Source organism: Notolepis coatsorum (genome assembly GCF_963971535.1).
Source record: "Notolepis coatsorum genome assembly, contig: SUPER_6_unloc_1, whole genome shotgun sequence".
NCBI lineage: Eukaryota > Metazoa > Chordata > Actinopteri > Aulopiformes > Paralepididae > Notolepis > Notolepis coatsorum.
The window spans coordinates 581,417-608,506 of NW_028174883.1; the positions used below are offsets into that span (position 1 = coordinate 581,417).

A 27,090-nucleotide genomic window follows, 5' to 3' on the forward strand; every position below is an offset into this window, starting at 1 on the left:
AACACAACACTTTAGGATGAGAGAGGCCTTCAACACCTGGATGGAGACAAACACAACACTTTAGGATGAGAGAGGCCTTCAACACCTGGATGGAGACAAACACAACACTTTAGGATGAGAGAGGCCTTCAACACCTGGATGGAGACAAACACAACACTTTAGGATGAGAGAGGCCTTCAACACCTGGATGGAGACAAACACAACCCTTTAGGATGAGAGAGGCCTTCAACACCTGGATGGAGACAAACACAACACTTTAGGACGAGAGAGGCCTTCAACACCTGGATGGAGACAAACACAACACTTTAGGACGAGAGAGGCCTTCAACACCTGGATGGAGACAAACACAACACTTTAGGATGAGAGAGGCCTTCAACACCTGGATGGAGACAAACACAACACTTTAGGATGAGAGAGGCCTTCAACACCTGGATGGAGACAAACACAACACTTTAGGATGAGAGAGGCCTTCAACACCTGGATGGAGACAAACACAACACTTTAGGACGAGAGAGGCCTTCAACACCTGGATGGAGACAAACACAACACTTTAGGATGAGAGAGGCCTTCAACACCTGGATGGAGACAAACACAACACTTTAGGATGAGAGAGGCCACAGTTTAACCCTCTACTGTCTGTACAGCCACAGTTTAACCCCCTACTGTCTGTACAGCCACAGTTTAACCCCCTACTGTCTGTACAGCCACAGTTTAACCCCCTACTGTCTGTACAGCCACAGTTTAACCCTCTACTGTCTGTACAGCCACAGTTTAACCCCCTACTGTCTGTACAGCCACAGTTTAACCCCCTACTGTCTGTACAGCCACAGTTTAACCCCCTACTGTCTGTACAGCCACAGTTTAACCCTCTACTGTCTGTACAGCCACAGTTTAACCCTCTACTGTCTGTACAGCCACAGTTTAACCCTCTACTGTCTGTACAGCCACAGTTTAACCCTCTACTGTCTGTACAGCCACAGTTTAACCCCCTACTGTCTGTACAGCCACAGTTTAACCCTCTACTGTCTGTACAGCCACAGTTTAACCCTCTACTGTCTGTACAGCCACAGTTTAACCCTCTACTGTCTGTACAGCCACAGTTTAACCCCCTACTGTCTGTACAGCCACAGTTTAACCCTCTACTGTCTGTACAGCCACAGTTTAACCCTCTACTGTCTGTACAGCCACAGTTTAACCCCCTACTGTCTGTACAGCCACAGTTTAACCCTCTAACAGCCACAGTTTAACCCTCTGTGTGTGTGTGTGTGTGTGTGTGTGTGTGTGTGTGTGTGTGTGTGTGTGTGTGTGTGTGTGTGTGTGTGTGTGTGTGTGTGTGTGTGTGTGTGTGTGTGTGTGTGTGCACACATATGCGGCAGCAGCTATTGCGGATGATTCGCGCTTGTTAATGTTTTCTTAGGACAAAATGTAGTAACTTCTTATATTGTAATTGCAGCCCAGATGTAGAAAGCGCCCCGGAGCACTCTGTTAAACCTGACTTACGGTTCTGAGACTGAATACAGAAGACATCATAGTTAAGCTCCTTCTGGAGCGCGGTGTGCAGCTCAGACAGACCCTCCACGGTGCTGCCTAGAGAGTAGTACGCCACCTGCTGGCTGCACATCTTACTGCTTCCACTGGAGGGACAGAAGCAGCTGGGTTTAGCTGGGCAAAAAACATACTTACAGAAATGACCAAAATCAGAATTCACAGCATAGCTACGGAGAACATGGCCGTATCAACCCATCTCTTTACATGGGAGAGGGCACATCCTGTTGTCATGGTAACCTAGTCTACACCATGCCACACAATATGGGCAAAATGGTAAATGGCTGCATTTATATAACAGCTTTTATCCAAAGCGCTTCACTTTGTTCCTCACATTCACCCATTTGTTCCTCACATTCACACACACTGAATGGATCACGGCCTGTCTTGACTTCACATACACGACCGACATTAAAGAGAGTGGCCTTAAAACAGCTACACTCACATTCTCACATCGACGGCGGAGGCGACCACGCAAGGTGCCGACCTGCTCATCGGGAGCAGTTAGGGGTTAAGGGTCTTGCTCAAGGACTCATCGACACGCTGCCCGGGAGGAGCGGGAATCGAACCGGGCGCCTTCAGACTACCAGACGACCGCTCTACCTGCTTGAGCCACTGTCGCCACCTAGAAGATGGGCAATATCCTGCACTTTTACCGCGTGCTACGTTCAACTCCTAGGGCGGGATCCACAAAGAATGGATTGCACGGTGCTAGTTGCACCCTTACTTACAATTCATTATGAATTGCAAATGGGGGACCCTGATGTAAACAAGACGAAAGTCTTTCTCTGGTCTGCATCACCTGCGCGGTGATTGATTGATTGAAAATGTTATTAACAGATTGCAGAATGGGTACAATACAGTACGCTTCAATACACACAATTGTTAAAGGAACACTCCAACATTTTGGGAAATGAGCTTATTTGCCATCTACCCTGGAGTTAGACAAGAAGATACATACCTGTTTCATCTCTGTGCATGCAGTAGGAGTAGGAAGACGTTGGGAACTAGGCTAATGGAGGAACCTACTTCCAGTGACTGACGCTAAGCTAGGCTAACGGTGCACGTCTTCTTACTCCTACTGCATGCACAGAGAAGAAAAAGGTATGCATCTTCTTGTCTAACTCCAGGGTAGATGGCAAAATAAGCTCATTTCCCAAAATGTTGGAGTTTTCCTTTAAGGGGATGCAGACCAGAGAAAGACTTTCGTCTTGTTTACATCAGGGTCCCCCATTTGCAATTCATAATGAATTGTAAGTAAGGGTGCAATTAGCATCGTGCAATCCATTCTTTGTGGATCCCGCCCCTAGTATTCAGGGACCAGGTTCAGCCACAGTGTGGGTCCCTTGGTGGTTCCCTTGGTGGTTCCCTTGGTGGTTCCCTTGGTGGTTCCCTTGGTGGGTCCCTTGGTGGGTCCCTTGGTGGTTCCCTTGGTGGTTCCCTTGGTGGTTCCCTTGGTGGTTAGTTACCTGACTCTGGGGGTCGAGCAGCCGGTGAAGAGAGGCAGCTCCGCGGAACAGTGGGCGTCGCAGCAGCAGTTGACGTCACACAGGTCTCTCTGCTCGTCACAGGGACACAGCCTGGCGACTGTGATAGTAAAGGGTTAACCTTCTGTCGTGTGGCAGTGAAAGGGTTAACCGGCTGTCGTGTGGCAGTGAAAGGGTTAAGAGGACGGCACTCAGACATTTACATGGAGTCATTTAGCTCTTTCAGCTGAGTAACAATGTTCATCAAACAGTGTTGAAACTTGGGTGTTCAGTGTTGAGTGCAGAGTAGTAGAGACACACAGTATCAGTAAAGTAGGAAGAGTGCATGATAGTAGAAGACGGTAAGAAGGTTAGTTATTTAGTAAAGTAGGAAGAGTGCATGATAGTAGAAGACGGTAAGGTTAGTTATTTAGTAAAGTAGGAAGAGTGCATGATAGTAGAAGACGGTAAGAAGGTTAGTTATTTAGTAAAGTAGGAAGAGTGCATGATAGTAGAAGACGGTAAGAAGGTTAGTTATTTAGTAAAGTAGGAAGAGTGCATGATAGTAGAAGACGGTAAGAAGGTTAGTTATTTAGTAAAGTAGGAAGAGTGCATGATAGTAGAAGACGGTAAGAAGGTTAGTTATTTAGTAAAGTAGGAAGAGTGCATGATAGTAGAAGACGGTAAGAAGGTTAGTTATTTAGTAAAGTAGGAAGAGTGCATGATAGTAGAAGACGGTAAGAAGGTTAGTTATTTAGTAAAGTAGGAAGAGTGCATGATAGTAGAAGACGGTAAGAAGGTTAGTTATTTAGTAAAGTAGGAAGAGTGCATGATAGTAGAAGACGGTAAGAAGGTTAGTTATTTAGTAAAGTAGGAAGAGTGCATGATAGTAGAAGACGGTAAGAAGGTTAGTTATTTAGTAAAGTAGGAAGAGTGCATGATAGTAGAAGACGGTAAGAAGGTTCGTTATTTAGTAAAGTAGGAAGAGTGCATGATAGTAGAAGACGGTAAGAAGGTTAGTTATTTAGTAAAGTAGAAGAGTGCATGATAGTAGAAGACGGTAAGGTTAGTTATTTAGTAAAGTAGGAAGAGTGCATGATAGTAGAAGACGGTAAGAAGGTTAGTTATTTAGTAAAGTAGGAAGAGTGCATGATAGTAGAAGACGGTAAGAAGGTTAGTTATTTAGTAAAGTAGGAAGAGTGCATGATAGTAGAAGACGGTAAGAAGGTTAGTTATTTAGTAAAGTAGGAAGAGTGCATGATAGTAGAAGACGGTAAGAAGGTTAGTTATTTAGTAAAGTAGAAGAGTGCATGATAGTAGAAGACGGTAAGGTTAGTTATTTAGTAAAGTAGGAAGAGTGCATGATAGTAGAAGACGGTAAGAAGGTTAGTTATTTAGTAAAGTAGGAAGAGTGCATGATAGTAGAAGACGGTAAGAAGGTTAGTTATTTAGTAAAGTAGGAAGAGTGCATGATAGTAGAAGACGGTAAGAAGGTTAGTTATTTAGTAAAGTAGGAAGAGTGCATGATAGTAGAAGACGGTAAGAAGGTTAGTTATTTAGTAAAGTAGGAAGAGTGCATGATAGTAGAAGACGGTAAGAAGGTTAGTTATTTAGTAAAGTAGGAAGAGTGCATGATAGTAGAAGACGGTAAGAAGGTTAGTTATTTAGTAAAGTAGGAAGAGTGCATGATAGTAGAAGACGGTAAGAAGGTTCGTTATTTAGTAAAGTAGGAAGAGTGCATGATAGTAGAAGACGGTAAGAAGGTTAGTTATTTAGTAAAGTAGAAGAGTGCATGATAGTAGAAGACGGTAAGGTTAGTTATTTAGTAAAGTAGGAAGAGTGCATGATAGTAGAAGACGGTAAGAAGGTTAGTTATTTAGTAAAGTAGGAAGAGTGCATGATAGTAGAAGACGGTAAGAAGGTTAGTTATTTAGTAAAGTAGGAGAGTGCATGATAGTAGAAGACAGTAAGAAGGTTAGTTATTTAGTAAAGTAGGAAGAGTGCATGATAGTAGAAGACGGTAAGAAGGTTAGTTATTTAGTAAAGTAGGAAGAGTGCATGATAGTAGAAGACGGTAAGAAGGTTAGTTATTTAGTAAAGTAGGAAGAGTGCATGATAGTAGAAGACGGTAAGAAGGTTAGTTATTTAGTAAAGTAGGAAGAGTGCATGATAGTAGAAGACGGTAAGAAGGTTAGTTATTAGTAAAGTAGGAAGAGTGCATGATAGTAGAAGACGGTAAGAAGGTTAGTTATTTAGTAAAGTAGGAAGAGTGCATGATAGTAGAAGACGGTAAGAAGGTTAGTTATTTAGTAAAGTAGGAAGAGTGCATGATAGTAGAAGACGGTAAGAAGGTTAGTTATTTAGTAAAGTAGGAAGAGTGCATGATAGTAGAAGACGGTAAGAAGGTTAGTTATTTAGTAAAGTAGGAAGAGTGCATGATAGTAGAAGACGGTAAGAAGGTTAGTTATTTAGTAAAGTAGGAAGAGTGCATGATAGTAGAAGACGGTAAGAAGGTTAGTTATTTAGTAAAGTAGGAAGAGTGCATGATAGTAGAAGACGGTAAGAAGGTTAGTTATTTAGTAAAGTAGGAAGAGTGCATGATAGTAGAAGACGGTAAGAAGGTTAGTTATTTAGTAAAGTAGGAAGAGTGCATGATAGTAGAAGACGGTAAGAAGGTTAGTTATTTAGTAAAGTAGGAAGAGTGCATGATAGTAGAAGACGGTAAGAAGGTTAGTTATTTAGTAAAGTAGGAAGAGTGCATGATAGTAGAAGACGGTAAGAAGGTTAGTTATTTAGTAAAGTAGGAAGAGTGCATGATAGTAGAAGACGGTAAGAAGGTTAGTTATTTAGTAAAGTAGGAAGAGTGCATGATAGTAGAAGACGGTAAGAAGGTTAGTTATTTAGTAAAGTAGGAAGAGTGCATGATAGTAGAAGACGGTAAGAAGGTTAGTTATTTAGTAAAGTAGGAAGAGTGCATGATAGTAGAAGACGGTAAGAAGGTTAGTTATTTAGTAAAGTAGGAAGAGTGCATGATAGTAGAAGACGGTAACATACTCAGAAGGTTAGTTATTTAGTAAAGTAGGAAGAGTGCATGATAGTAGAAGACGGTAAGAAGGTTAGTTATTTAGTAAAGTAGGAAGAGTGCATGATAGTAGAAGACGGTAAGAAGGTTAGTTATTTAGTAAAGTAGGAAGGTGCATGATAGTAGAAGACGGTAAGAAGGTTAGTTTTTAGTAAAGTAGGAAGAGTGCATGATAGTAGAGACGTAAGAAGGTTAGTTATTTAGTAAGTAGGAAGAGTGAATGATAGTAGAAGACGGGTAAGGGGATAGGGGGGGGAAAGTAGGAAGAGTGCATGATAGTAGAAGACGGTAAGAAGGTTAGTTATTTAGTAAAGTAGGAAGAGTGCATGATAGTAGAAGACGGTAAGAAGGTTAGTTATTTAGTAAAGTAGGAAGAGTGCATGATAGTAGAAGACGGTAAGAAGGTTAGTTATTTAGTAAAGTAGGAAGAGTGCATGATAGTAGAAGACGGTAAGAAGGTTAGTTATTTAGTAAAGTAGGAAGAGTGCATGATAGTAGAAGACGGTAAGAAGGTTAGTTATTTAGTAAAGTAGGAAGAGTGCATGATAGTAGAAGACGGTAAGAAGGTTAGTTATTTAGTAAAGTAGGAAGAGTGCATGATAGTAGAAGACGGTAAGAAGGTTAGTTATTTAGTAAAGTAGGAAGAGTGCATGATAGTAGAAGACGGTAAGAAGGTTAGTTATTTAGTAAAGTAGGAAGAGTGCATGATAGTAGAAGACGGTAAGAAGGTTAGTTATTTAGTAAAGTAGGAAGAGTGCATGATAGTAGAAGACGGTAAGAAGGTTAGTTATTTAGTAAAGTAGGAAGAGTGCATGATAGTAGAAGACGGTAAGAAGGTTAGTTATTTAGTAAAGTAGGAAGAGTGCATGATAGTAGAAGACGGTAAGAAGGTTAGTTATTTAGTAAAGTAGGAAGAGTGCATGATAGTAGAAGACGGTAAGAAGGTTAGTTATTTAGTAAAGTAGGAAGAGTGCATGATAGTAGAAGACGGTAAGAAGGTTAGTTATTTAGTAAAGTAGGAAGAGTGCATGATAGTAGAAGACGGTAAGAAGGTTAGTTATTTAGTAAAGTAGGAAGAGTGCATGATAGTAGAAGACGGTAAGAAGGTTAGTTATTTAGTAAAGTAGGAAGAGTGCATCATAGTAGAAGACGGTAAGAAGGTTAGTTATTTAGTAAAGTAGGAAGAGTGCATGATAGTAGAAGACGGTAAGAAGGTTAGTTATTTAGTAAAGTAGGAAGAGTGCATGATAGTAGAAGACGGTAAGAAGGTTAGTTATTTAGTAAAGTAGGAAGAGTGCATGATAGTAGAAGACGGTAAGAAGGTTAGTTATTTAGTAAAGTAGGAAGAGTGCATGATAGTAGAAGACGGTAAGAAGGTTAGTTATTTAGTAAAGTAGGAAGAGTGCATGATAGTAGAAGACGGTAAGAAGGTTAGTTATTTAGTAAAGTAGGAAGAGTGCATGATAGTAGAAGACGGTAAGAAGGTTAGTTATTTAGTAAAGTAGGAAGAGTGCATGATAGTAGAAGACGGTAAGAAGGTTAGTTATTTAGTAAAGTAGGAAGAGTGCATGATAGTAGAAGACGGTAAGAAGGTTAGTTATTTAGTAAAGTAGGAAGAGTGCATGATAGTAGAAGACGGTAAGAAGGTTAGTTATTTAGTAAAGTAGGAAGAGTGCATGATAGTAGAAGACGGTAGAAGGTTAGTTATTTAGTAAAGTAGGAAGAGTGCATGATAGTAGAAGACGGTAAGAAGGTTAGTTATTTAGTAAAGTAGGAAGAGTGCATGATAGTAGAAGACGGTAAGAAGGTAGTTATTTAGTAAAAAGTAGGAAGAGTGCATGATAGTAGAAGACGGTAAGAAGGTTAGTTATTTAGTAAAGTAGGAAGAGTGCATGATAGTAGAAGACGGTAAGAAGGTTAGTTATTTAGTAAAGTAGGAAGAGTGCATGATAGTAGAAGACGGTAAGAAGGTTAGTTATTTAGTAAAGTAGGAAGAGTGCATGATAGTAGAAGACGGTAAGAAGGTTAGTTATTTAGTAAAGTAGGAAGAGTGCATGATAGTAGAAGACGGTAAGAAGGTTAGTTATTTAGTAAAGTAGGAAGAGTGCATGATAGTAGAAGACGGTAAGAAGGTTAGTTATTTAGTAAAGTAGGAAGAGTGCATGATAGTAGAAGACGGTAAGAAGGTTAGTTATTTAGTAAAGTAGGAAGAGTGCATGATAGTAGAAGACGGTAAGAAGGTTAGTTATTTAGTAAAGTAGGAAGAGTGCATGATAGTAGAAGACGGTAAGAAGGTTAGTTATTTAGTAAAGTAGGAAGAGTGCATGATAGTAGAAGACGGTAAGAAGGTTAGTTATTTAGTAAAGTAGGAAGAGTGCATGATAGTAGAAGACGGTAAGAAGGTTAGTTATTTAGTAAAGTAGGAAGAGTGCATGATAGTAGAAGACGGTAAGAAGGTTAGTTATTTAGTAAAGTAGGAAGAGTGCATGATAGTAGAAGACGGTAAGAAGGTTAGTTATTTAGTAAAGTAGGAAGAGTGCATGATAGTAGAAGACGGTAAGAAGGTTAGTTATTTAGTAAAGTAGGAAGAGTGCATGATAGTAGAAGACGGTAAGAAGGTTAGTTATTTAGTAAAGTAGGAAGAGTGCATGATAGTAGAAGACGGTAAGAAGGTTAGTTATTTAGTAAAGTAGGAAGAGTGCATGATAGTAGAAGACGGTAAGAAGGTTAGTTATTTAGTAAAGTAGGAAGAGTGCATGATAGTAGAAGACGGTAAGAAGGTTAGTTATTTAGTAAAGTAGGAAGAGTGCATGATAGTAGAAGACGGTAAGAAGGTTAGTTATTTAGTAAAGTAGGAAGAGTGCATGATAGTAGAAGACGGTAAGAAGGTTAGTTATTTAGTAAAGTAGGAAGAGTGCATGATAGTAGAAGACGGTAAGAAGGTTAGTTATTTAGTAAAGTAGGAAGAGTGCATGATAGTAGAAGACGGTAAGAAGGTTAGTTATTTAGTAAAGTAGGAAGAGTGCATGATAGTAGAAGACGGTAAGAAGGTTAGTTATTTAGTAAAGTAGGAAGAGTGCATGATAGTAGAAGACGGTAAGAAGGTTAGTTATTTAGTAAAGTAGGAAGAGTGCATGATAGTAGAAGACGGTAAGAAGGTTAGTTATTTAGTAAAGTAGGAAGAGTGCATGATAGTAGAAGACGGTAAGAAGGTTAGTTATTTAGTAAAGTAGGAAGAGTGCATGATAGTAGAAGACGGTAAGAAGGTTAGTTATTTAGTAAAGTAGGAAGAGTGCATGATAGTAGAAGACGGTAAGAAGGTTAGTTATTTAGTAAAGTAGGAAGAGTGCATGATAGTAGAAGACGGTAAGAAGGTTAGTTATTTAGTAAAGTAGGAAGAGTGCATGATAGTAGAAGACGGTAAGAAGGTTAGTTATTTAGTAAAGTAGGAAGAGTGCATGATAGTAGAAGACGGTAAAGGTTAGTTATTTAGTAAAGTAGGAAGAGTGCATGATAGTAGAAGACGGTAAGAAGGTTAGTTATTTAGTAAAGTAGGAAGAGTGCATGATAGTAGAAGACGGTAAGAAGGTTAGTTATTTAGTAAAGTAGGAAGAGTGCATGATAGTAGAAGACGGTAAGAAGGTTAGTTATTTAGTAAAGTAGGAAGAGTGCATGATAGTAGAAGACGGTAAGAAGGTTAGTTATTTAGTAAAGTAGGAAGAGTGCATGATAGTAGAAGACGGTAAGAAGGTTAGTTATTTAGTAAAGTAGAAGAGTGCATGATAGTAGAAGACGGTAAGAAGGTTAGTTATTTAGTAAAGTAGGAAGAGTGCATGATAGTAGAAGACGGTAAGAAGGTTAGTTATTTAGTAAAGTAGGAAGAGTGCATGATAGTAGAAGACGGTAAGAAGGTTAGTTATTTAGTAAAGTAGGAAGAGTGCATGATAGTAGAAGACGGTAAGAAGGTTAGTTATTTAGTAAAGTAGGAAGAGTGCATGATAGTAGAAGACGGTAAGAAGGTTAGTTATTTAGTAAAGTAGGAAGAGTGCATGATAGTAGAAGACGGTAAGAAGGTTAGTTATTTAGTAAAGTAGGAAGAGTGCATGATAGTAGAAGACGGTAAGAAGGTTAGTTATTTAGTAAAGTAGGAAGAGTGCATGATAGTAGAAGACGGTAAGAAGGTTAGTTATTTAGTAAAGTAGGAAGAGTGCATGATAGTAGAAGACGGTAAGAAGGTTAGTTATTTAGTAAAGTAGGAAGAGTGCATGATAGTAGAAGACGGTAAGAAGGTTAGTTATTTAGTAAAGTAGGAAGAGTGCATGATAGTAGAAGACGGTAAGAAGGTTAGTTATTTAGTAAAGTAGGAAGAGTGCATGATAGTAGAAGACGGTAAGAAGGTTAGTTATTTAGTAAAGTAGGAAGAGTGCATGATAGTAGAAGACGGTAAGAAGGTTAGTTATTTAGTAAAGTAGGAAGAGTGCATGATAGTAGAAGACGGTAAGAAGGTTAGTTATTTAGTAAAGTAGGAAGAGTGCATGATAGTAGAAGACGGTAAGAAGGTTAGTTATTTAGTAAAGTAGGAAGAGTGCATGATAGTAGAAGACGGTAAGAAGGTTAGTTATTTAGTAAAGTAGGAAGAGTGCATGATAGTAGAAGACGGTAAGAAGGTTAGTTATTTAGTAAAGTAGGAAGAGTGCATGATAGTAGAAGACGGTAAGAAGGTTAGTTATTTAGTAAAGTAGGAAGAGTGCATGATAGTAGAAGACGGTAAGAAGGTTAGTTATTTAGTAAAGTAGGAAGAGTGCATGATAGTAGAAGACGGTAAGAAGGTTAGTTATTTAGTAAAGTAGGAAGAGTGCATGATAGTAGAAGACGGTAAGAAGGTTAGTTATTTAGTAAAGTAGGAAGAGTGCATGATAGTAGAAGACGGTAAGAAGGTTAGTTATTTAGTAAAGTAGGAAGAGTGCATGATAGTAGAAGACGGTAAGAAGGTTAGTTATTTAGTAAAGTAGGAAGAGTGCATGATAGTAGAAGACGGTAAGAAGGTTAGTTATTTAGTAAAGTAGGAAGAGTGCATGATAGTAGAAGACGGTAAGAAGGTTAGTTATTTAGTAAAGTAGGAAGAGTGCATGATAGTAGAAGACGGTAAGAAGGTTAGTTATTTAGTAAAGTAGGAAGAGTGCATGATAGTAGAAGACGGTAAGAAGGTTAGTTATTTAGTAAAGTAGGAAGAGTGCATGATAGTAGAAGACGGTAAGAAGGTTAGTTATTTAGTAAAGTAGGAAGAGTGCATGATAGTAGAAGACGGTAAGAAGGTTAGTTATTTAGTAAAGTAGGAAGAGTGCATGATAGTAGAAGACGGTAAGAAGGTTAGTTATTTAGTAAAGTAGGAAGAGTGCATGATAGTAGAAGACGGTAAGAAGGTTAGTTATTTAGTAAAGTAGGAAGAGTGCATGATAGTAGAAGACGGTAAGAAGGTTAGTTATTTAGTAAAGTAGGAAGAGTGCATGATAGTAGAAGACGGTAAGAAGGTTAGTTATTTAGTAAAGTAGGAAGAGTGCATGATAGTAGAAGACGGTAAGAAGGTTAGTTATTTAGTAAAGTAGGAAGAGTGCATGATAGTAGAAGACGGTAAGAAGGTTAGTTATTTAGTAAAGTAGGAAGAGTGCATGATAGTAGAAGACGGTAAGAAGGTTAGTTATTTAGTAAAGTAGGAAGAGTGCATGATAGTAGAAGACGGTAAGAAGGTTAGTTATTTAGTAAAGTAGGAAGAGTGCATGATAGTAGAAGACGGTAAGGTTAGTTATTTAGTAAAGTAGAAGAGTGCATGATAGTAGAAGACGGTAAGAAGGTTAGTTATTTAGTAAAGTAGGAAGAGTGCATGATAGTAGAAGACGGTAAGAAGGTTAGTTATTTAGTAAAGTAGGAAGAGTGCATGATAGTAGAAGACGGTAAGAAGGTTAGTTATTTAGTAAAGTAGGAAGAGTGCATGATAGTAGAAGACGGTAAGAAGGTTAGTTATTTAGTAAAGTAGGAAGAGTGCATGATAGTAGAAGACGGTAAGAAGGTTAGTTATTTAGTAAAGTAGGAAGAGTGCATGATAGTAGAAGACGGTAAGAAGGTTAGTTATTTAGTAAAGTAGGAAGAGTGCATGATAGTAGAAGACGGTAAGAAGGTTAGTTATTTAGTAAAGTAGGAAGAGTGCATGATAGTAGAAGACGGTAAGAAGGTTAGTTATTTAGTAAAGTAGGAAGAGTGCATGATAGTAGAAGACGGTAAGAAGGTTAGTTATTTAGTAAAGTAGGAAGAGTGCATGATAGTAGAAGACGGTAAGAAGGTTAGTTATTTAGTAAAGTAGGAAGAGTGCATGATAGTAGAAGACGGTAAGAAGGTTAGTTATTTAGTAAAGTAGGAAGAGTGCATGATAGTAGAAGACGGTAAGGTTAGTTATTTAGTAAAGTAGAAGAGTGCATGATAGTAGAAGACGGTAAGAAGGTTAGTTATTTAGTAAAGTAGGAAGAGTGCATGATAGTAGAAGACGGTAAGGTTAGTTATTTAGTAAAGTAGAAGAGTGCATGATAGTAGAAGACGGTAAGAAGGTTAGTTATTTAGTAAAGTAGGAAGAGTGCATGATAGTAGAAGACGGTAAGAAGGTTAGTTATTTAGTAAAGTAGGAAGAGTGCATGATAGTAGAAGACGGTAAGAAGGTTAGTTATTTAGTAAAGTAGGAAGAGTGCATGATAGTAGAAGACGGTAAGGTTAGTTATTTAGTAAAGTAGAAGAGTGCATGATAGTAGAAGACGGTAAGAAGGTTAGTTATTTAGTAAAGTAGGAAGAGTGCATGATAGTAGAAGACGGTAAGGTTAGTTATTTAGTAAAGTAGAAGAGTGCATGATAGTAGAAGACGGTAAGAAGGTTAGTTATTTAGTAAAGTAGGAAGAGTGCATGATAGTAGAAGACGGTAAGAAGGTTAGTTATTTAGTAAAGTAGGAAGAGTGCATGATAGTAGAAGACGGTAAGAAGGTTAGTTATTTAGTAAAGTAGGAAGAGTGCATGATAGTAGAAGACGGTAAGAAGGTTAGTTATTTAGTAAAGTAGGAAGAGTGCATGATAGTAGAAGACGGTAAGAAGGTTAGTTATTTAGTAAAGTAGAAGAGTGCATGATAGTAGAAGACGGTAAGAAGGTTAGTTATTTAGTAAAGTAGGAAGAGTGCATGATAGTAGAAGACGGTAAGAAGGTTAGTTATTTAGTAAAGTAGGAAGAGTGCATGATAGTAGAAGACGGTAAGAAGGTTAGTTATTTAGTAAAGTAGGAAGAGTGCATGATAGTAGAAGACGGTAAGAAGGTTAGTTATTTAGTAAAGTAGAAGAGTGCATGATAGTAGAAGACGGTAAGAAGGTTAGTTATTTAGTAAAGTAGGAAGAGTGCATGATAGTAGAAGACGGTAAGAAGGTTAGTTATTTAGTAAAGTAGAAGAGTGCATGATAGTAGAAGACAGTAAGAAGGTTAGTTATTTAGTAAAGTAGAAGAGTGCATGATAGTAGAAGACGGTAAGGTTAGTTATTTAGTAAAGTAGGAAGAGTGCATGATAGTAGAAGACGGTAAGAAGGTTAGTTATTTAGTAAAGTAGGAAGAGTGCATGATAGTAGAAGACGGTAAGAAGGTTAGTTATTTAGTAAAGTAGAAGAGTGCATGATAGTAGAAGACGGTAAGAAGGTTAGTTATTTAGTAAAGTAGGAAGAGTGCATGATAGTAGAAGACGGTAAGAAGGTTAGTTATTTAGTAAAGTAGAAGAGTGCATGATAGTAGAAGACAGTAAGAAGGTTAGTTATTTAGTAAAGTAGAAGAGTGCATGATAGTAGAAGACGGTAAGGTTAGTTATTTAGTAAAGTAGGAAGAGTGCATGATAGTAGAAGACGGTAAGAAGGTTAGTTATTTAGTAAAGTAGGAAGAGTGCATGATAGTAGAAGACGGTAAGAAGGTTAGTTATTTAGTAAAGTAGAAGAGTGCATGATAGTAGAAGACGGTAAGAAGGTTAGTTATTTAGTAAAGTAGGAAGAGTGCATGATAGTAGAAGACGGTAAGAAGGTTAGTTATTTAGTAAAGTAGGAAGAGTGCATGATAGTAGAAGACGGTAAGAAGGTTAGTTATTTAGTAAAGTAGGAAGAGTGCATGATAGTAGAAGACGGTAAGAAGGTTAGTTATTTAGTAAAGTAGAAGAGTGCATGATAGTAGAAGACGGTAAGAAGGTTAGTTATTTAGTAAAGTAGGAAGAGTGCATGATAGTAGAAGACGGTAAGAAGGTTAGTTATTTAGTAAAGTAGAAGAGTGCATGATAGTAGAAGACAGTAAGAAGGTTAGTTATTTAGTAAAGTAGAAGAGTGCATGATAGTAGAAGACGGTAAGGTTAGTTATTTAGTAAAGTAGGAAGAGTGCATGATAGTAGAAGACGGTAAGAAGGTTAGTTATTTAGTAAAGTAGGAAGAGTGCATGATAGTAGAAGACGGTAAGAAGGTTAGTTATTTAGTAAAGTAGAAGAGTGCATGATAGTAGAAGACGGTAAGAAGGTTAGTTATTTAGTAAAGTAGGAAGAGTGCATGATAGTAGAAGACGGTAAGAAGGTTAGTTATTTAGTAAAGTAGGAAGAGTGCATGATAGTAGAAGACGGTAAGAAGGTTAGTTATTTAGTAAAGTAGAAGAGTGCATGATAGTAGAAGACAGTAAGAAGGTTAGTTATTTAGTAAAGTAGAAGAGTGCATGATAGTAGAAGACGGTAAGGTTAGTTATTTAGTAAAGTAGGAAGAGTGCATGATAGTAGAAGACGGTAAGAAGGTTAGTTATTTAGTAAAGTAGGAAGAGTGCATGATAGTAGAAGACGGTAAGAAGGTTAGTTATTTAGTAAAGTAGGAAGAGTGCATGATAGTAGAAGACGGTAAGAAGGTTAGTTATTTAGTAAAGTAGGAAGAGTGCATGATAGTAGAAGACAGTAAGAAGGTTAGTTATTTAGTAAAGTAGGAAGAGTGCATGATAGTAGAAGACGGTAAGAAGGTTAGTTATTTAGTAAAGTATGAAGAGTGCATGATAGTAGAAGACGGTAAGAAGGTTAGTTATTTAGTAAAGTAGGAAGAGTGCATGATAGTAGAAGACGGTAAGAAGGTTAGTTATTTAGTAAAGTAGGAAGAGTGCATGATAGTAGAAGACGGTAAGAAGGTTAGTTATTTAGTAAAGTAGGAAGAGTGCATGATAGTAGAAGACGGTAAGAAGGTTAGTTATTTAGTAAAGTAGGAAGAGTGCATGATAGTAGAAGACGGTAAGAAGGTTAGTTATTTAGTAAAGTAGGAAGAGTGCATGATAGTAGAAGACGGTAAGAAGGTTAGTTATTTAGTAAAGTAGGAAGAGTGCATGATAGTAGAAGACGGTAAGAAGGTTAGTTATTTAGTAAAGTAGGAAGAGTGCATGATAGTAGAAGACGGTAAGAAGGTTAGTTATTTAGTAAAGTAGGAAGAGTGCATGATAGTAGAAGACGGTAAGAAGGTTAGTTATTTAGTAAAGTAGGAAGAGTGCATGATAGTAGAAGACGGTAAGAAGGTTAGTTATTTAGTAAAGTAGGAAGAGTGCATGATAGTAGAAGACGGTAAGAAGGTTAGTTATTTAGTAAAGTAGGAAGAGTGCATGATAGTAGAAGACGGTAAGAAGGTTAGTTATTTTCACAATTTCAGATATTGATTGAATAAGTGCGTTTTTAGTCGACGTGCACAGTGGTGTGTGTGTACAGTATGTGTGTGTACAGTATGTGTGTGTACAGTATGTGTGTGCACAGTATGTGTGTGCCTGTGTGTACAGTATGTGTGTGTACAGTATGTGTGTGTACAGTATGTGTGTGCACAGTATGTGTGTGCCTGTGTGTACAGTATGTGTGTGTACAGTATGTGTGTGTACAGTATGTGTGTGCACAGTATGTGTGTGCCTGTGTGTACAGTATGTGTGTGTACAGTATGTGTGTGTACAGTATGTGTGTGCACAGTATGTGTGTGCCTGTGTGTACAGTATGTGTGTGTACAGTATGTGTGTGTACAGTATGTGTGTGCACAGTATGTGTGTGCCTGTGTGTACAGTATGTGTGTGTACAGTATGTGTGTGTACAGTATGTGTGTGCACAGTATGTGTGTGCCTGTGTGTACAGTATGTGTGTGTACAGTATGTGTGTGTACAGTATGTGTGTGCACAGTATGTGTGTGCCTGTGTGTACAGTATGTGTGTGTACAGTATGTGTGTGTACAGTATGTGTGTGCACAGTATGTGTGTGCCTGTGTGTACAGTATGTGTGTGTACAGTATGTGTGTGTACAGTATGTGTGTGTACAGTATGTGTGTGCACAGTATGTGTGTGTACAGTATGTGTGTGTACAGTATGTGTGTGCACAGTATGTGTGTGCCTGTGTGTACAGTATGTGTGTGTACAGTATGTGTGTGTACAGTATGTGTGTGCACAGTATGTGTGTGCCTGTGTGTACAGTATGTGTGTGTACAGTATGTGTGTGTACAGTATGTGTGTGCACAGTATGTGTGTGCCTGTGTGTACAGTATGTGTGTGTACAGTATGTGTGTGCATGTGTGTACAGTATGTGTGTGTACAGTATGTGTGTGCCTGTGTGTACAGTATGTGTGTGCCTGTGTGTGTACAGTATGTGTGTGTATGTACAGTATGTGTGTGTACAGTATGTGTGTGTATGTACAGTATGTGTGTGTACAGTATGTGTGTGTACACGTACAATATGTGTGTGCCTGTGTGTACAGTATGTGTGTGTGACATGTATGTACAGTATGTGTGTGCCTGTGTGTACAGTATGTGTGTGTACAGTATGTGTGTGTGTGACGTGTATGTACAGTATGTGTGTGTGTGCCTGTGTGTACAGTATGTGTGTGTGTGTGTGTGTACGTGTGTGACGTGTATGTACAGTATGTGTGTGTACAGTATGTGTGTGTGTGACGTGTATGTACAGTATGTGTGTGTGTATATCTGTGTGCTACAAGGACACTGGAGCTAATCTCTACAATGTTCCACACGACTGCAGTCAGACATTTGCAACAATTGTTGAAAACACTGGTGGTATTAGAGCTCGGAGGACTGGTTAGAGAGGAGTTAGATAATAATGATAATACTAGACAATATATACACAATTACACATAGCAAGAGGTGTTAACATCTAACTGAGAACTACTTCGTTTGTTGAGCGATTGTTTTGGACTCTGAAATGATTTTTTAATACTGGGTTATTATTACAACAAGAATATAGATATGTGTTTGTTTGTACAGTGTCTCCTCCCCCCCCCCCCCCTCAATGTACAGTGTTACTTGTTTACACAGTGTGCCCCCCGGCCCCCCCCAACCACCTCCAATGTAAATTACCCAGTATGGTTGTCAATATCCCAATGTACCCAACCCCCCCCCACCCAACCTCCTCCAATGTACAGTTTCTACATCAAATGTATATACTCCCTTTTCTTGACTCCTTTTGTATCACAAACAGTACTGTATTTGCAAATCTGGTGTCATAAATGTATAGATGGAGCAGTACTGTCTATCTGTATGTCATGTATGTCATATATGTCCTGATGAATTGAAAATGGGGGACCCTGATGTAAACAAGACGAAAGTCTTTCTCTTGATTGATTGATTGATTGAAAACTTTATTAACAGATTGCAGAATGGGTACAATACAGTACAGCTCAATACACACAATTGTTAAGGGGATGCAGACCAGAGAAAGACTTTCGTCTTGTTTACATCAGGGTCCCCCATTTTCAATTCATCAGGACATATATGACATACATGACATACAGATAGTCAGTACTGCTACATACATTTATGACATACCAGATTTGCAAATACAGTACTGTTTGTGATACAGAAGGAGTCAGGAAAAGGGAGTATATACATTTGACGTAGAAACTGTACATTGGAGGAGGTTGGGTGGGGGGGGTTGGGTACATTGGGATATTGACAACCATACTGGGTAATCTACATTGGAGGTGGTTGGGGGGGGGGGGGCACACTGTATATACAAGCAAAACTGTACATTGAGGGGGGGGGAGACACTGTACAATCAAACAAAATTGTACATTGGACTATTGACAAAACCATACTAGGTAAATGACTGTACATTGGAGGGGGTTGGGTTAGGATATTTACAGGGGCCAGTGTTGAATTGCTGGTCTGCATCCCCTTAACAATTGTGTGTATTGAGCTGTACTGTATTGTACCCATTCTGCAATCTGTTAATAAAGTTTTCAATCAATCAATCAATGTGGATATATCTGCGGCTTGGCTAACGTGATTGATTGATTGATTGATTGATTGAACATGTTATTACCAGATTGCAGAATGGGTACAGTACAGTACGGCTCAATACACACAATTGTTAAGGGGATGCAGACCAGAGAAAGACTTTAGTCTTGTTTACAACATAACGACATAGCCATGTTCTCTTACCCTCTGCAGGGGGGGTGGGCAGCAGTCCCGTCAGGGGCAGGGGTTCTGCAGACGGGAGCGGGAGCGGGACGGGGCTGGACGCCGGGGTTACTGTTGTAGCGGCGGAGGAGGAGGAGTTCTCAGAGTCCGTGAAGTTGTGATCATCATCATAATACAGATCTGTGAGCTGCTCCTGCTGCTGTGAGACAGAGACGCTGCAGCAGCTGAACACCAGCAGATACACGTGTACATAATATACATAATCATAATCATATAACCCGCGCAGAGACATGTTCTTCTTCTCCTTCTTCTTGTGACCCTTCTGCGTGTTGCTGCCGAACTGCAATCTAGTTTACAATCGTCTTCTTCTTCTTTGGAATTAATGGCGGGTCGAAGCGAGAATAAAGCAAATAAAAGAAAACAATAAAGAAAACCCAATGCACCCCATAATAACACACCAAAGTAAAGATCCAACCCTAACAGCGCCACCCTACGCCGCCATCTTTATTATTCTCGTTGCTATGCAATAGCAGATAATCTGCAGAGCCGCGTCTGGGCGGGGCGTTGTGGCGCGTACCTTGTTTTGCACTACTGCGCATGCGGATGAGGGGGGGGGCGTCTCGCTCTCTCTCTCTCTCTCTCTCTCTCTCTCTCTCTCTCTCTCTCTCTCTCTCTCTCTCTCTCTCTCTCTCTCTCTCTCTCTCTCTCTCTCTCTCTCTCTCTCTCTCTCCTTGTTTACGACATACACAACATCGTCTTGTGTTACATTTGTGATTACATGTGGTCTTGATTGATTGATTGATTGATTGAAAATTTTATTTAACAGATTGCAGAATGGGTACAATACAGTACAGCTCAATACACACAATTGTTAAGGGGATGCAGACCAGAGAAAGACTTTCGTCTTGTTTACATCAGGGTCCCCCATTTTCAATTCATCATGACATGACATATAGACAGTAGGCCTACTGTAACTGTTACATCTAGACATTTATGAGATACCAGATTTACAAATATACAGCACTGTTTGTGATACAAAAATAGTCTAAAAAGAGAGTTGAGGGGGAAGAAACTGTACATTGGAAGAGGTTGGGTGGGGGGGGGGGGACTGCATTGGGTTTGGACATTTAAGTTTGTGACATACAAGATATGCAAATATGGTTAGAGTTACATAGATGGAGAGACTGTTAATTAACTGGTTAGAGTTACATCAGAATCAGTAAATAAGAGGTTGAATAAAATGATATGGGATATAAACTAAATTAAATATAGTACATATATAAAAAATAAAATAGGAATAGGTCAGGGCTGTACAACTGGGCAGATGTGGTCAATTATATACACTAATTAGAATGAGTAACAATACAGTGGGCAAGTATATAGTCCAGTAGGGTGTGTTAATGTAACACAGTGGGGGGGTGTCAGTGAGGGTCCCGAGCCTTGTTGATGAGGCTCACTGCAGAGGGGAAGAAACTGTTCTTGTGGCGTGAGGTTCTGGCCCTGATGGACCACAGCCTCCTGCCAGAGGGGAGTGACTCCAACAGGTTGTGACCGGGGTGGTAGGGGTCAGAGGGGAGTGACTCCAACAGGTTGTGACCGGGGTGGTAGGGGTCAGAGGGGAGTGTCTCAAACAGGTTGTGACCGGGGTGGTAGGGGTCGGAGGGGAGTGACTCAAACAGGTTGTGACCGGGGTGGTAGGGGTCAGAGGGGAGTGACTCAGACAGGTTGTGACCGGGGTGGTAGGGGTCAGAGGGGAGTGACTCAAACAGGTTGTGACCGGGGTGGTAGGGGTCGGAGGGGAGTGACTCAAACAGGTTGTGACCGGGGTGGTAGAGGTCAGAGGGGAGTGACTCAGACAGGTTGTGACCGGGGTGGTAGGGGTCGGAGGGGAGTGTCTCCAACAGGTTGTGACCGGGGTGGTAGGGGTCGGAGGGGAGTGACTCCAACAGGTTGTGACCGGGGTGGTAGAGGTCAGAGGGGAGTGACTCAGACAGGTTGTGACCGGGGTGGTAGGGGTCGGAGGGGAGTGACTCAGACAGGTTGTGACCGGGGTGGTAGGGGTCAGAGGGGAGTGACTCAAACAGGTTGTGACCGGGGTGGTAGGGGTCGGAGGGGAGTGTCTCCAACAGGTTGTGACCGGGGTGGTAGGGGTCGGAGGGGAGTGACTCAGACAGGTTGTGACCGGGGTGGTAGGGGTCGGAGGGGAGTGACTCCAACAGGTTGTGACCGGGGTGGTAGGGGTCGGAGGGGAGTGACTCAAACAGGTTGTGACCGGGGTGGTAGGGGTCAGAGGGGAGTGACTCAGACAGGTTGTGACCGGGGTGGTAGGGGTCAGAGGGGAGTGTCTCCAACAGGTTGTGACCGGGGTGGTAGGGGTCGGAGGGGAGTGACTCAGACAGGGTGTAACCGGGGTGGTAGGGGTCGGAGGGGAGTGACTCCAACAGGTTGTGACCGGGGTGGTAGGGGTCGGAGGGGAGTGACTCAAACAGGTTGTGACCGGGGTGGTAGGGGTCGGAGGGGAGTGACTCAAACAGGTTGTGACCGGGGTGGTAGGGGTCGGAGGGGAGTGTCTCCAACAGGTTGTGACCGGGGTGGTAGGGGTCGGAGGGGAGTGACTCAAACAGGTTGTGACCGGGGTGGTAGGGGTCGGAGGGGAGTGACTCAGACAGGTTGTGACCGGGGTGGTAGGGGTCGGAGGGGAGTGACTCAGACAGGTTGTGACCGGGGTGGTAGGGGTCGGAGGGGAGTGACTCAGACAGGTTGTGACCGGGGTGGTAGGGGCCAGAGGGGAGTGTCTCAGACAGGTTGTGACCGGGGTGGTAGGGGTCAGAGGGGAGTGACTCAGACAGGTTGTGACCGGGGTGGTAGGGGTCAGAGGGGAGTGACTCAGACAGGTTGTGACCGGGGTGGTAGGGGTCAGAGGGGAGTGACTCCAACAGGTTGTGACCGGGGTGGTAGGGGTCGGAGGGGAGTGACTCCAACAGGTTGTGACCGGGGTGGTAGGGGTCAGAGGGGAGTGTCTCCAACAGGTTGTGACCGGGGTGGTAGGGGTCGGAGGGGAGTGACTCAAACAGGTTGTGACCGGGGTGGTAGGGGTCGGAGGGGAGTGACTCAAACAGGTTGTGACCGGGGTGGTAGGGGTCGGAGGGGAGTGACTCAGACAGGTTGTGACCGGGGTGGTAGGGGTCAGAGGGGAGTGACTCAGACAGGTTGTGACCGGGGTGGTAGGGGTCGGAGGGGAGTGACTCCAACAGGTTGTGACCGGGGTGGTAGGAGTCAGAGGGGAGTGTCTCCAACAGGTTGTGACCGGGGTGGTAGGGGTCGGAGGGGAGTGACTCCAACAGGTTGTGACCGGGGTGGTAGGGGTCAGAGGGGAGTGACTCAAACAGGTTGTGACCGGGGTGGTAGGGGTCGGAGGGGAGTGTCTCCAACAGGTTGTGACCGGGGTGGTAGGGGTCAGAGGGGAGTGACTCAAACAGGTTGTGACCGGGGTGGTAGGAGTCAGAGGGGAGTGTCTCCAACAGGTTGTGACCGGGGTGGTAGGGGTCGGAGGGGAGTGACTCAGACAGGGTGTAACCGGGGTGGTAGGGGTCGGAGGGGAGTGACTCAAACAGGTTGTGACCGGGGTGGTAGGGGTCAGAGGGGAGTGACTCAAACAGGTTGTGACCGGGGTGGTAGGGGTCGGAGGGGAGTGTCTCCAACAGGTTGTGACCGGGGTGGTAGGGGTCGGAGGGGAGTGACTCAGACAGGTTGTGACCGGGGTGGTAGGGGTCGGAGGGGAGTGACTCAAACAGGTTGTGACCGGGGTGGTAGGGGTCGGAGGGGAGTGACTCCAACAGGTTGTGACCGGGGTGGTAGGGGTCGGGGTGGTAGGGGTCAGAGGGGAGTGACTCCAACAGGTTGTGACCGGGGTGGTAGGGGTCGGGGTGGTAGGGGTCAGAGGGGAGTGACTCCAACAGGTTGTGACCGGGGTGGTAGGGGTCGGAGGGGAGTGTCTCCAACAGGTTGTGACCGGGGTGGTAGGGGTCGGAGGGGAGTGACTCAAACAGGTTGTGACCAGGGTGGTAGGGGTCGGAGGGGAGTGACTCAGACAGGTTGTGACCGGGGTGGTAGGGGTCAGAGGGGAGTGACTCAAACAGGTTGTGACCGGGGTGGTAGGGGTCGGCCACCATCTTACCTGCACACTTCAGAGTTCTGGAGAGGCGTACAGGTCCTGGAGAGATGGCAGATTGCAGCCGATCACCTTCTCAGCAGAGTGGATGACACGCTGCAGTCTGCCTTGGTCCTTGGCTGCAGCGTACCATAGTGTGATGGAGGTGAGGATGGACTCAATGTACCTATAATACTAACTAGATAGTTGATGATAAACATTTAATTTCATTATCTGAAATATTCTCAAATCTAATTGTTTTACCCCCGTGCACCCCAGACACAAACTTTGGTTAACATTTTAATACTTTTCTAGAGGTTTAAATAGCTGATTTGAAATTTACCTCAAGGAAACCAAATGTAATGTAAATAGTAAATTTGAGGATAGCAGGATGTTAAATGCACACAAGATTACTTTAGCCTTTCCTGAGCTAGACATTATCAAACAGATCTATAAGCAGATGTATGGATGTCTGGCATCTTTATGTCATGACAGCTAAAGCTTCTTTGGGTTTAGTGTCAGTGGCTGTTCAGGGATTCATTGGAAAAGAAACGGGTTGGTACATAATGGGCTGCTGGAGTTAAAATGACTTGTACCTGAGGCCTGAATGGACACATGACATCAGTGGTGGTCCACCCATCACCTCTCACTTTACCATGACTGCCCATAAACCTGGCACACAACATAATGTTCACATGTCATTTTTCTTTCACTCTAAGGAAATATGTCTCACATACAGTAGACCCCCCCCAGTACTTTGTGGAGACGAAGATGGGAGGCCCGTCTGTGGACCTGATGATGAGTACCAGTCTTCTCCTCAGACATATAAAATCAGTTTTTCACATTAGGATCTAACATCCCAACAGGCCACCTTGTTTATGGTTTGATTCAGTTTTAGTAGAATGTGGAAGACAAGAATGATGTGACATACTATAAAATCAGTTTATTTACAGTGCAATGAAATAGTTCTGGATTATTGCACAGTTCAAAGTAATGTTTACCTTCTGTTTGGTATCCACAGTTTAAAACCTGACAGTCTTCCCTCTTGTCCGACACCCATTTTTTTTTTTTTTTTTAAACTTTGGCCATTCCGCTGGCTCTTTTTTGCGTTTATCGCATTTACTCTGGTCAAGAATGACCGACAGAATCAGGCTGAAGGGGTACAGATGGGGGGGAAGATACTCTGGGAAAGGCACGGCTGCAGTCCGGGATTCGAACTCGCTAAACCCCAGATCCGTGACGAGCACGGTTGTCCACGGCGCCGAAATAGCGCTCGAGGTACGTGGTGAGCTACTGGAGCTCCCCCGACACCCACTCTTAATGGTTTATATGGTATATATCAGTAAACACAATGGGTTTGATAAGCGATTGTTTTGATAATCAACCATGTGAGAAATTACTCTATATCAAGTGCAATGCTGCATATTTCCATCTCTAGATTCCACACACTATAAATACTGCCAACAATGTAGAATACATTACAGTTACCAGGAATGGAAAGATCGTCTACACAACTTCAACAACATTGATCTACCCTTGTGCCTTTACTTTAGGAATGTTACAGGTTAGAAACTGGCTGACAACTTATTAAATGTACATGGAAATTTGAGGCTCTTACAGATTGAAACTTTATTAACAGATGCAGAATACAATACAGTACGACTCAGGACACAGAACATGCAAAGTAAAAAATGAACACAGATTTGAGGGCGAATAGTTACGAGGTTTAGACAGATGATCCGTTTAATGCTTTCGCTTTTACAAGTCGATTATTCATTTCGATATAGAATATTCGGTAGCACTTTATAATAACACCCTGTATATACTCCCTTTTCTTGACTCCTTCTGTATCACAAACAGTACTGTATTTGCAAATCTGGTATGTCATAAATGTATAGATGTAGCAGTACTGACTATCTGTATGTCATGTATGTCATATATGTCTATATGAATTGAAAATGGGGGACCCTGATGGAAACAAGACAAACGTCTTTCTCAGGTCTGCATCCCCTTAACAATTGTATGTATTGAGCCGTACTGTATTGTACCCATTCTGCAATCTGTTAAATAAAGTTTTCATTAATTCATTCATTCATTCATTCATTCATTCATTCATTCATTCATAATACATTTATAAGGTATTTGTAGATAATGAACTAATATAGTCAAGTTAGACCGCGCTCACAAGTTCTCACACTGGGTGCTGTAATCCCATAAAGTTCAGTTTATCAAAAAGCAGGGTAGCTGGACCAGCACTCTCAGGTTCAATGTTTTTAATGGCAGACATGTTTCGGACAATGTCCTTCTTCAGTGATATGGTCTGCATCCCCTTAACCCTTTCACTGCCACACGACAGAAGGTTAACCCTTTACTATCACACAACCGACGGCCGGGTTAACCGGCTGTTGTGTGGCAGTGAAAGGGTTAACCTTCTGTGTATTGTCGCAGTGAAAGGGTTAACCTTTTTTGGCAGTGTATTGTACTGTATTGTACCCATTCTGCAATCTGTTAAATAAAATGTGCATTCATTCAAGCACCTGCGCAGTGATTGTTTGTCTTGTTTACATCAGGGTCCTCCATTTTCAATTCATAATGAATTGTAAGTAAGGGTGCAATTAGCACCGTGCAATCCATTCTGTGTGGATCTAGCCCTATTAACCCCACAGTGTAAAGTTCAAAGACACCGCTTAAATGCGAGTCTCAATAGACCCATCTATCTCAAACCCGCCCTATTTTCTTGATCCTCCAAGAAAAAGGATCAAGAAGAGAGGGCGGGGCTTGTGATAGAGGGCGGGGCTTGTGATAGGTGCGTTGCTCCTCCGTGTGACAGGTGACAGTTGAGTTGTTCTCCCGCAGGACGCCCTGTCAGGAGGCAGCGCAGTGATCTCCGTCAGCAGCTCCGTGGCCTTCGTCTCCGTGTCGGCCGCCGCCCAGCCCGGCCTCAGGGCCCCGCCCACCATCGACGCCCAGCTGCCCTACGACTTCTTCTTCCCTTTCGTCTGAAGCAGGAAGTGCTTTCGTCTGAAGCAGGAAGTGCTTACGTCTGAGGGAGGAAGTGCTTTCGTCTGAAGCAGGAAGTGCTTTCGTCGGAGGGAGGAAGTGCTTTCGTCTGAGGGAGGAAGTGCTTTCGTCTGAAGCAGGAAGTGCTTTGGTCTGAAGCAGGAAGTGCTTTCGTTTGAAGCAGGAAGTGTTTTGTCTGAAGCAGGAAGTACTTTTGTCTGAAGCAGGAAGTGTTTTGTCTGAAGCAGGAAGTGCTTTCGTCTGAGGGAGGAAGTGCTTTCGTCTGAAGCAGGAAGTGCTTTCGTCTGAAGCAGGAAGTGTTTTGTCTGAAGCAGGAAGTGCTTTCGTCTGAAGCAGGAAGTGTTTTGTCTGAAGCAGGAAGTGCTTTCGTCTGAGGGAGGAAGTGCTTTCGTCTGAAGCAGGAAGTGTTTAGTCTGAAGCAGGAAGTGTTTTGTCTGAAGCAGGAAGTGTTTAGTCTGAAGCAGGAAGTGTTTTCGTCTGAAGCAGGAAGTGTTTCGTCTGAAGCAGGAAGTGTTTTGTCTGAAGCAGGAAGTGTTTAGTCTGAAGCAGGAAGTGCGGTGGAAGTCCAACGCAACACTTTCCATTACAGACTTGACAACAACATTTCGACATTTCTCCTTTATTAGGCACAGTTTGTGGTTTTCCATTAAAGTTATTGTATATAGTGTTAATGTTGTAGAGAGAATATTTGAAAGAAAACATTTATTTCTTTTTTTAATAAAAACATTTTTTATTTTTTTTTCAAAATCTGGTTATTTTCCATTTGTGTATCATCATACAATACAATATTTTTCAAGCAAGAATATAATTAGATTTGATGTGAATGTGAAAATGGCCACATTCTAATAGAAAACACTGATACATTCTGGTGATGAAATGTTTCTATGAAATGTGATGAAATGTTTCTAACATTACACACAATCCAAGAAAGCACCGTCAACATTAGCTTCACTTTCTACGTCCAGAATTAGAACTCGATGGCGTTCTGTTTCAGGAGGGAGCGGAGTTTACTGTTTTCTTGTTCCTGGGAGAAGAGAAGACGGAGAGAGAGAGAGGGAGAGAGGGAGAGAGAGAGAGAGAGAGAGAGAGAGAGAGAGAGAGAGAGAGAGAGAGAGAGAGGAGAGAGAGAGAGAGAGAGAGAGAGGGATTAATGAGCATCCTGTTGATAATGTCCTCACTGAAGACAGGGGGGGAATGAATGAATGAATGAATTTATTCACACACACGATATATTACATATACATATCTTCATGTGAAAACATCATCGTCGAGATTGTGTGCATGTGCCAGGTCTCCCAAGAAGCTATTTAAAGCTTTTGGAGGGAGCCTGATCACAAATATAGACAAAATATAG

At 41.8% G+C, this 27,090-nt stretch overlaps 1 protein-coding gene across 1 annotated transcript in view; it reads right to left on the reverse strand.

The window, feature by feature from the left end:
- The window catches only part of tctn1 (tectonic family member 1), a 52,186-nt gene extending 33,140 nt beyond the window's left edge, over positions 1-19,046 (reverse strand). Inside the window, exons 1-3 of the mRNA XM_084338266.1 lie at positions 18,587-19,046; positions 3,015-3,132; positions 1,501-1,634 (exon numbers count right to left, since the gene is read on the reverse strand). Of these exons, the coding sequence (XP_084194392.1) occupies positions 1,501-1,634; positions 3,015-3,132; positions 18,587-18,857 (523 nt within the window). The 5' untranslated portion in view covers positions 18,858-19,046. The remainder of the gene's footprint in view (positions 1-1,500; positions 1,635-3,014; positions 3,133-18,586) is intronic.
- Between the last annotated feature and the right edge of the window lie 8,044 nt (positions 19,047-27,090).